The following is a 10,248-nucleotide window of genomic DNA, read 5'->3' on the forward strand; positions in this document are numbered from 1 at the left end:
CCCCCCCCCCCCCCCCCGCCTCCCCTCTGCCTCCCAGGTGCCCAGGGGGCGGGCGGCGAACTTCGTGCCCCCGGCTGCCCCGCGTGTCCCTCTGCCCCCAGGCGTGACCTTCTCGGACGTGGTGAGCGCCACGGAGCCGTGCAAGCCGTGCACCGAGTGCGTGGGCCTGCAGAGCATGTCGGCGCCGTGCGTGGAGGCGGACGATGCAGTGTGCCGCTGCGCCTACGGCTACTACCAGGACGAGACAACGGGCCGCTGCGAGGCGTGCCGCGTGTGCGAGGCGGGCTCGGGCCTCGTGTTCTCGTGCCAGGACCGGCAGAACACCGTGTGCGAGGAGTGTCCCGACGGCACGTACTCCGACGAGGCCAACCACGTGGACCCGTGCCTGCCCTGCACCGTGTGCGAGGACACCGAGCGCCAGCTGCGCGAGTGCACGCGCTGGGCCGACGCCGAGTGCGAGGGTGAGCGCGCCGGGCCGAGGGCGCCCCCTGGGGGTCGGGGAGGGCCGGGGGCGGCCAGGAGGGGGTTTGGGGGCGTGCTCGCTGGCCTCCAGCCGGCCTCCCCGAAACCCCAGGCCCATAGGACCCTCTCACTGTGTCCTGCCGTGGACTGCGTGTTTGGAAAGTCCGCGTCCTCCTCCCAGGCGGCGGCTCCGCTCCAACTCAGTGGCCAGGGCTTTCTTCATCGGTGGCTGCCAGCTCGGGATTGGATGGGCAGCAGATAGCAGCTCAGAGGTGGCCACCGTGGCCCTGATCCTGGAGAGGGCTCTCTGGGCTGGAAAAAGGGGCTTGAGGACCCTCAGGAGTTGGGCCTCTTTGGCTCTGGTCTGGGTCCACGGTGGTTTTTGGCCCTGGGACCTGGGGAGCAATCTGCCCTGTCACTATCTGAGTGATGGTAGGGAGGTCGCTCTTGTCTCTGGACCTCAGTTTCCTCATGGGTCATACAGTTTTCAGGGATGTTGTGGGTTAGGGAAGGTGGCTGGCCCACTTTGACTGGTGATGTCTGGGTGCGTGGTTTACCATGGTTGTTCCCCTTTAGCCAAGGATGACGTTGGACTCAGGGAATGCCCTCAGGGCCCAGAGGAAGGAGGGCAGCAGCAGGCCCAGGGCTCGGGAGCCCAAGGAGGAGGCCAGTGCACATGGAGGGCTGTCGGCCCCAGGGTGGGTAGGAACTGGGTGCACTCACCTTCGCCAGGCATGGGGCCCCAAGGAGTGCACCCAGTTCCTCCTGGGTGGGAGGAGGAAGAAGGATGGCGGCTGGGGCAGAGCTGTTTTGGATTCTGGTTGGTGACATCCGCTCTGCAGGCAGGCGAGTGGGCTTTTCTGCTGCAGGGAGAGGGTGACGGCGCCTTTACTTTCTTTCTGTCCATCCCCCTGTGGCTGGGCACCTAGTTGGCTGCTTTCCTTTGGTACCTCTCCCTCAGGGTGCCCTCCCTCTGAGCCCGTTCAGGGAGCCCCACATCTGATGGAAAAAGACAGCCCTTGCCCCAGTCTGATGAGGTAGACGTCCCAGCATTTAGTTCCCAGGAGGTCCCCTGTTCTGGTGGAGGCAGCCCAGCCTCTGCCTTCAGTCAGTCCCCAGTCAGATGGGGGAGACAGATCCCCTGCCGTGGGGAGCCTGCCTGCCTTCCACATCCCGTGATCCCTGGCTTCTGGCTTGGGGAGCTCAGGGTGGGGAGGGTGGTTAAACTGGGCTGAGGCCGGGTATGCGTGTGAAGCTTCCTGCATGGGGTTTGGGAGGGGGGGGAGTGGGGCCCAGAATATAGTGGTTCCGGTGGCAATTGCCCTCAGCCAGGAGACAGGCAAGTGGCGTCAGGCACAGGGCAGAGCTGGGAGGGAGTTTCAGCAGCTGGCAGCAGGCAGGCGGGCCGCACAGTTCACGGGCAAGTCCGGACCAGCCAGTGGGGGGACTTAGTCAGGGGTGCGGTTAGAGCAAAGAACGGTGGTGGCTGGGGGAGGGGTGGGTCCTGCCTTTTGACGCGTTCACAGATTGCTCTCAGATACCACCCTACTTTCCCAGCCGTCCTGCCCCTGTCCTGTTCCTGCTCTAGCCTCTGAAGGGTTAAATGTCTGCTGGGAACAGAGGGAACACTTCAGGAAATGGAATTGGATGCGTGGCTTGGGTGCCCCCCCTTCCAGTGCACTGTACTTCCTTGCATATACATTTCAGGTGTCAACATGGTGACTCACTCCGCCTTGGGGCAGAAGGGTACCACCCCCCCACCCCTCGCCCCAGCGAAATTTGGGTTTGGGAGTAACCTGGTCCCTCTTTCCACCCCCAAGTCTGACAGCTCCCATTCCGGAAATGGCTGTCAGGACTCGCCAAGGGCTTAGGGGGTTGGAATGCTGGTGGACATGGCCACATCTGGATCTCATCCTTCTGTCCACGCTGCCCCCCACAGCCCTGCCCCAGAGGGGATTGGAGAGATGAGGAGAAAGTGCCCTGGACGGCCCTGTCTTCAGCCTGGTCTGTCCCTTAATGCCCACTGTCAGTCTTTCCCATTTGAGATTTCTGGAATCTCTATGATGGCCTGATTCATCAACACCCCCCAACGTACCTTCAGCCTCTGGGGTGGGAGTGGTCCAGCCAGTTGTCTCTCAGCCTCAGGGCTCAGACGGCCCCACCAGCTTGCCCAGTCCCCTAGCAGGGCAAGGGAAGACCCTCCCCAGTGCGACACCCTGTCTGGGGCTGCCAAATGACAGGGCTGTGTCTCCTCCACTTCCTACCCTACCCCTGCCCCCCAGGACTGAGCTGGGGGAGGGGGAACATGGGGCAACAGATGGCAGCCCCCTCCCCAGTGCCAGCCAGATGGATTCCAGATTCCCATCTGGGGGCCTTACCCCTCAGAAGGTGCTGAAAATGGGGGCCTTTGAACCATCTTTGTCTTGAGCCGAGGAGGCCCGAGAGACCAGGGGGCAGCTTCCACTCCGACTTGGGTGGGCCAACTGGGAGTGGGGCAGGGCTGAGCTGGGGAGCAAAGGGCCTCCCCTTCACCCCGTTGGCATGTCCTGTCTGCTTCCCCTCCCTGCCCCAGGCGTGGGAAGTGAGGACGGATGGGGTAGGCACCTTTGCCCAGACAGGTACCCCCAGGCTGTCTGGAGCCCACCGCCCCTGGGACTGCCCCTGGCTGGGCGGCAGAATGGAAAATGCCACCCACTGCTGCCAGGAGGTGCCAGGTCCCCTGTTGGGGAGGCTGGCAGTGCCCACTGACATGAAAGGGCCTAGGTGGGTGGCGAGGCACAGTCCTCCCCACCTCCCCCCTCAGGCAGCGGGCAATACCTTCTTTGGAGGCCTCCTCCCCACCAACAGCCTGCTTCCGCCCAGGGGGGCTTGGGGCTACCAACACTGTCTTCTCTGGGTGGCGAGATCAGATGGTTTGGTTTGGGGGGGCACACAGGGCAGGAAACAGAGGCTTCACTGGCTAAGGACCGGCTGGAGGGAAGCAAGCCAGCTGGGCGCCCCCTACCCTGTCCAAGCTGAGCGCTAGGACATCAGAGACCAGAAGGGAGGCTGAGTGCCAGTTCTTGGGGAGCTGATTTGCGGGGAGGTGTCTCTGTGTCCAGACCTGAGACTGGGATGACTGGGGCCATTGGGACAAACTGGGACGAGGGAGGTTACAACATTCTCCCAGAGTGATTCCAGCTAGAGGCCGCCTGGTGCCCACTCTCTCTTCTTCGCATGTTTGCCTCCATGCCAGGCTTCTGGGGACCCAGGGAGGCAGAAGAGAGTCGTAGGGTCACAGCTTCACCTCAGATGGAAGGGGGCTTAGAGACCACCTCTCTTAGCATCCCCATTCTATAGATGGGGAACGGAGGTCTTGAGAGGTGAAGGGAACCGTCCAGGGTCACACAGTCTGTCAGTGACAGAGCCGAAGGGGACTCAGGCCCCTGCTCTTCTCCACCATCATGACTCATACACATAATCCCGGCCTTCAGGCCTGTGTGTGATAGCTGGGCACAGTAGCCCCTGGCGCGGGGCAGGGCCTGGGGAAGAAGTCCCGGAGTGGGTCGGAAGTGCAGGGGCGGGGCTTGCAGAGGTTGGGGGGAGCGGGCCCTCACGCCTGTAGCTCCTTCCCCCAGAGATCCCTGGCCGTTGGATTACCCGGTCCACACCCTCGGAGGGCTCAGACAGCACCGCCCCCAGCACGGAGGAGCCAGAGGGACCACCAGAGCAAGACGTCATAGCCAGCACCGTGGCCGACGTGGTGACCACAGTGATGGGCAGTTCGCAGCCCGTAGTGACCCGAGGCACCACCGACAACCTCATCCCTGTCTACTGCTCCATCCTGGCCGCCGTGGTTGTGGGCCTAGTGGCCTACATTGCCTTCAAGAGGTGAGAGAGGGGGACACGGGGCAGAGAGCAGGGTCTTTGCTCTCAAGGAGGGCTTTACTGCGACCTTGACCTGAAAATTCACACATTTTTAAACTCAGCCCCAAACCACAATCATCCTTACCTCCAGCAGCCCCATGTCAGGGGAGTGGGGTGGTCTCTGTCCTGCTCTGGCACCAGCACCTCCCCGCCCCCATACTGCTCCCCTCCCTGACTCCCTACCCCCAAAGGCACACCGAGCTTGCTTTACCAGCCACCTGTGCCCTCAGCCGTCAAACCCCACTGACCCCCAGTGACCGATGTGTGCATGTGTCTCTTCCTTCCCATGTCACATTGGGGACGTTGTGGCACCCACACCCAGAAATTCAGGATGTGCAAGAACTTCTGGAAAGTGTTTTACTTATTTATTTATTTATTTATTTTTAAAGATTTTACTTATTTGAGAGAGAGAGAGAGAGAGTGCATGAGCTGGGGGAGGAGCAGAGGGAGAGGGAGAGAGAGAATCTCAAGCTGACTCCACGCTGAGCTCAGAGCCCACGCGGGGCTCCATCTCACCACCCTGAGATCATGACCTGAGCCAAAACCAAGGCACTCAACCGACTGAGCCACCCAGGCGCCCCCGAAAGTGTTTTAAATGTTTCAGCGCATTTTCCATTCTTAAAAGGAGAATCTTTAAAGTAATACATGCTTGTTTGGGTAAATGCAAACAAGACCGATGTCTTGTAAAGCAAAAAGTAAAAGCCCTCTTTTATCTGCCCAAATCCTACCTCTCTCCTCATTGGAATCTGTTTGGAATGGATCCTTTCCAGCCATTTTCTGTGCCTTTATAAACACATGTACATAAAACTTTTTATAGTTGTACGTAAACACACACAGGGTTTTTTTTGTTTTTTTTTAAGCATCAATGGGATCATACTATCCATACTCTACAGCTCACCTTTTCACTTAATCTCCCTCGGGAGAGCTTTCCCCAGGACGTAACGGATTCTCTCACTGTTGGTAACCGCTCACTCGGTGTATGGACACATCCTAATTTATTTCAACAGTCTTCTGTAGATGCATGTTTGATTTGTTTTCAGCTTTTTCATATTGCCAATAATAGCCGAGGAAATCCTTGTGTCTATCCCCGCACACATGTGGGAGTAGTTTAGCAGGGTAGACTGGGAACCGTGGAATTCCTGAGAAATCACTGGAGGCACCATTCATTCCGCGAACATTTCGCTGAACCTTCACGGTGCGTGCCGAGCCCTGAGCGCCGGTCCGCCCGCGCGGTGCTCTCGGTACAGGCCAGGGGCAGGCGGAGATGGAGAGAAAGAAGAATCATAGGTGTTCTGGTTGGGGGGCTGGGGTTGCACACCTGAGGGGGCCCGGGCCCCCACACCCCAGAGCACAGATCCCTGAGGCACCTGACACGGGGCCTGTCCTCTGGCTCCAGGTGGAACAGCTGTAAAGAAAACAAACAAGGAGCCAACAGCCGGCCTGCGAACCAGACGCCCCCGCCCGAGGGGGAAAAGCTCCACAGTGACAGTGGCATCTCTGTGGACAGCCAGAGCCTGCATGACCAGCAGCCCCACACTCAGACGGCCGCAGGCCAGGGTAAGCAGTGAGGCTGGGCCGGGTGGGGGGGTGGGGGGGGCGGGGGGGCTGAGGTAGGGAGGAAGGGAGTGATTCAGGGTAGACTGGAGGAAGGACTGCCAGAGGGGCTGGCTCACAGGGAACCGGGTGTCTGTGTAGGATGGGAGAAGCAAGGGTGAGCGAACGGGGAGGAGAGGTCTTTCCAGTGGAGAGATGTGGGAGAGGGGAGCTTTGACAAACTGGAGCATCCAGACTCATCAGGCTAATTGTCCCCCCTAGGGCTAATTACTCCCCAAAGTGGCTGCAATTAGCCTCCTGCCCTGCACTTCTGGGGAACAAGTAGTTAATTATGGACCCTCATTAGCGGCCCAGAGCCCAGCTCCAGGACACTTGCTGTGCTGGAGTCTGGGACTAAGTCCTATGTCCCCCACAGCCCCCCCTGACTAATTGCTGCGGGGCCGAGATGGGGTGAGATGGTGGGCCTAGTGCCGAAGCTGTGGGCAAGAGGGGGTGTGAGTCAGCACCCCCGGCCCCTCCACAGCCCTGCTCCCAACCAGGACCTCCTCTTGGCTATCCCTGTGCCTCAGGGCCCTTGGGGTTTCCCCACCCTGGGAGGAGGAATGCCTCAGCCCTTCTTGGGTCTTACCTCCGGGGCCCCCATACCCACTGCAGGGAAAAGGGGGTCCGGAGGTAGCCTCTGATGCCCCCTGGGTTCTTGGCAGCCCTCAAGGGGGATGGAGGTCTGTACAGCAGTCTGCCACCAGCCAAGCGGGAGGAGGTGGAGAAGCTGCTCGATGGCTCTGCGGGGGACACCTGGCGACACCTGGCAGGCGAGCTGGGCTACCAGCCTGAGCACATAGACTCCTTCACCCACGAGGCCTGCCCCGTCCGAGCCCTGCTTGCCAGCTGGGCCGCTCAGGACAGCGCGACGCTCGACGCCCTCCTGGCCGCCCTGCGCCGCATCCAGCGAGCTGACATCGTTGAGAGCCTGTGCAGCGAGTCCACGGCCACGTCCCCGGTGTGAGCCGCCCCGGAGCCCCTGCCCTGCCCCCACATTCCGACGACTGATGCTCCAGCCACCCCCACGGGCCAGCGTCAGAGCTGAGCTCCTCTGGGCAGGGCCACGGAGCCCGGGCCCCTCCACCACAGCCCTGTCCCTGCTCCCGTGTGGCCCCATCGCTTCTGATCACTGTCTCCAGCGCCAGAAGCGCCCCTGCTGCCTCTCCCACCCTGCCCCTAACCATCACATCTTACATCTTCTGCTCCCTTCTCCCCACACTTCTAGGTGGGCCAACCCCTCCCACCCCAGCAGGTGTCAGGCCTGAGGGGCTGACACCAAGGATGGTGTTGGGGGCAATGACAAAGCCCCAGAGACTCAAAGGGAGAGACTGAGGAACCAGAGCCATGGGCTCTACACTGTGAACTTGGGGAATGAGGGACCATCGTTGTGGCCTACATCCTCCCTCAGCCCCCTCACCCTCCTCTCTGGCCCAAGATGAAGACTACCCGAGGCTTGTCAGAGCTGGAAGGGGGTTTTGAAGTCTAGTCCACGCCCTTTGTTTTACGTAAGGACAGCCAAGCCCAGAGAGAGGGAGTGACTTGCCCAAAGCCACTCCCAATGGGGAGGACAAATGTGGGCTGGCCCCCCACTCTCTGAATTAGGGGGTGCAGGCCTCAGGTTTGCTTGAGGGCAGGGAGCCGGGCGGGGTGGGGGAGGAGGGGGGCAGGCAACCCTCTGGGAAATGTCTCAAAGCCAAATCCAGTCTGCCCTCCACCGTCTTCAGGCCCGTACAACCCCCGTGGAGATGGGAGGCTTCGCCCAAGGCCAGGTGTGCTGATCCATCGTGGTCAGTGACGGACTGGATCGAGCACGGTTTGGGGTTTGTGGAAAGGGGTGCCGCTCAGGCGTGTCAGTGTGGCACCCGTGGTATGGCCCAGCCTGCAGGCACCCTCCGTCCCGGCACAGCCCCAGAGCCAACACGGGCAGGATCTTCAAAACCAGCCCTGGGGGTTAGGGACTCAGGGCCCCGACCTGCGACAAACAGATCCACAGACACACATAACACACACATGCACACACGCACACACGCGCGCGCGCGCGCACACACACACACACACACACACACACACACACACACACACACAGAGGATGAGAAATCCTGCTTTTCTCCACGAGTTCTCTTGGGCTGGGACTGGATCCTGCCCAGGGCCGCTGCCAGAGAAACACTGAAGGGATTTGAACTCAGCTTGCCCTCTTCCCTCGCCCCTGGCTTGGCGGGCCAAGGACGGCTGAGGCTTGAGCTGGCGTCTGGCTTCCGAGGGCCTGCACGTGGAGGAATGCTCCCCCCCGCCTGTCCTTCCTTTTCCTGCAAGCACGGGTTTGGCTGGGCTCCGACGGTTGCAGTGAAGAAAAGCGGACCAGTGTGGGAACGCAGCAAGAAGGAACTGAGGGAGACTGTGGCCCGCGGAGGGCCTCTCCCAAGTTTAGAGGACCCTGCGAAGGATTGTTTGTTCCCTAGCTTGGTGCCGGAGAGGGGCCGTGAGGTCTCATGAGGTCCCTTCTGGCCTGTTCTGTTTTGCTTGACTTTGGAATGAGTGTGGCGCCCCTCTATTTAGCATGACCGAGCCCCAAGCCCCAAGCAGGGTGTGCGCTGATGGCCACCCCCTCCCCTGCCCAGGGTTCTCCCAGCTCCGTGTAAGGGACTGGGAGCATTGTAAGTAGATGGCATTTCTGTGACCTCAATCTGATGGGGGGAGGAAACTCACCTGCTGGCCCCTCACCTGTGCACCTGGAGAGCCAGATCAGAGTGTATTTATTTCCCTCCCCAGCAGCTGGGGAGGGGGTTGGGGTACTACAAGTATGTTTTAGCATGTGTTTGGTTCTGGGGCCCCTTCCGCCTCCCTTTGGGCCGAGATGAAGCCCTTTTGGCCCCCCAGCTGGGGGCTGCGAGCTCCAGACTCCCTGTCACCTCCCCCTTACATCCTGTGTAATCATTTCTTGGGCCTTCCTAAAACCTACACATAAAACATAAATGATGAACATTATAATAGCAAAGAAAGAAAACCAGTGCAAAGAGATTTTTCTGGAAACACATGTGATTGGAGCCTGTGGGGGTTGTGTGTGGCGGGAGTGGGGGGACCCAGGTATAATTTCTAATTTGGTGAGTTCCTGTCCTATTGTCCCCCCCCCAAAATGGGGAGTTTTCACCGATACCAAGCAAATGCACATGTGTAGCCATGAAGTTTATTGACGTGGGAGAGGGAAGGAGTGGGGGCCCTCTGCCCCCAGGTTTTGGAGAGGAAAAGTGAAAAATGACCACGCAGGAAGCCGCCAGCTGTGAACTTGACCAGATGTCAGAAGTAAAACTGACCACAGGGGAGCCAGGGGCTGGCTGGGAGGGCCGGGTCGCAACCCCGCAGCTCCCAGCCACCCACATGGCCTGGGAGACACACACGCACACCCACACACACGCACGCACACACAGGGTCTGGCTCCAGATGGCCTGGCAGGAGTCCCGCTGCTTGGCCCGCAGTTAGGCAGGCCCCTCCCTGGCGGCTCTCTGGGGCAGGTCCCAACCCCGGCTCCTGGCAGCCTGGCTTGGAGCCCCGCCTGGCCCGGGGAAGCGGCAGGGGTCCCGGCCCCAGGCCTGCGCCCCTCTCCGAGGCTGGTCCCGCAGCCGGTCAGAGCAGCTCAGCCTCTGCTGGTCACTTGGCCGGGTCTTCTGGTGGGGCTGGCTTGTGGCTGCTGGGGAAGGCCACGGGAGGCTTGCTTTTCCCGGAAAGAACAGCAAACAAACCTTCCTGGTCTCAGGGTCATGGCAGGGGCTAGCCGGGCCCCGGCCAAGGGTCAGGCATGAGGCGGAGGGGGGAGCTGTCTTCCATCTCCCACCCCCTCCACATCTGTGAGGGCTGTGAGGAGCGCAGGTGGAGGGGGGAGATTCAGAGTAGGTAAGAAAAACACTGGTACCTGGGTAACCCCCAGTGTGATGGGGAGACAGGTTCTAACTTGAGGGAGCCTCCCGTCTGCTGGAGAAAACACCGTCCCAGACTTTGGGTACCTTTAATCTGATGAGGGAGGTTCAATTCCCGCCCTAAGAGAGCCCCCATTCTGATGGGGGGAAGGTCTCTAATTTGGTGGGGGAGAGCCAGACGCTGCCTGTGGGACCCAGGGAGACACACTCCTGTAATCCCGATGGGGAGACAGCAGACAGGCCCTGGATGGTACGTGGTGCCCTGCTAGGGATGAGCGGGGCGCCCCAGCCTGCCCTCCCCCCCGAGGCTTGGGAAGACTTGTCAGAAAAGGGACATTGAAGCTGAGCCCTTCCTGATGAGTGGAGTCAACAG

At 60.6% G+C, this 10,248-nt stretch overlaps 1 protein-coding gene across 1 annotated transcript in view; it reads left to right on the forward strand.

Moving 5' to 3' along the window:
* The window catches only part of NGFR (nerve growth factor receptor), a 23,889-nt gene extending 14,932 nt beyond the window's left edge, over positions 1 to 8,957 (forward strand). The window contains exons 3-6 of the mRNA XM_040640793.1: positions 102 to 461; positions 4,080 to 4,332; positions 5,765 to 5,925; positions 6,627 to 8,957. Of these exons, the coding sequence (XP_040496727.1) occupies positions 102 to 461; positions 4,080 to 4,332; positions 5,765 to 5,925; positions 6,627 to 6,928 (1,076 nt within the window). The 3' untranslated portion in view covers positions 6,929 to 8,957. The remainder of the gene's footprint in view (positions 1 to 101; positions 462 to 4,079; positions 4,333 to 5,764; positions 5,926 to 6,626) is intronic.
* The last annotated feature ends 1,291 nt before the right edge of the window (positions 8,958 to 10,248 follow it).

The sequence above is a fragment of the Ursus maritimus genome, unplaced genomic scaffold (genome assembly GCF_017311325.1).
Source record: "Ursus maritimus isolate PB19 unplaced genomic scaffold, ASM1731132v1 scaffold_24, whole genome shotgun sequence".
Lineage (NCBI taxonomy): Eukaryota > Metazoa > Chordata > Mammalia > Carnivora > Ursidae > Ursus > Ursus maritimus.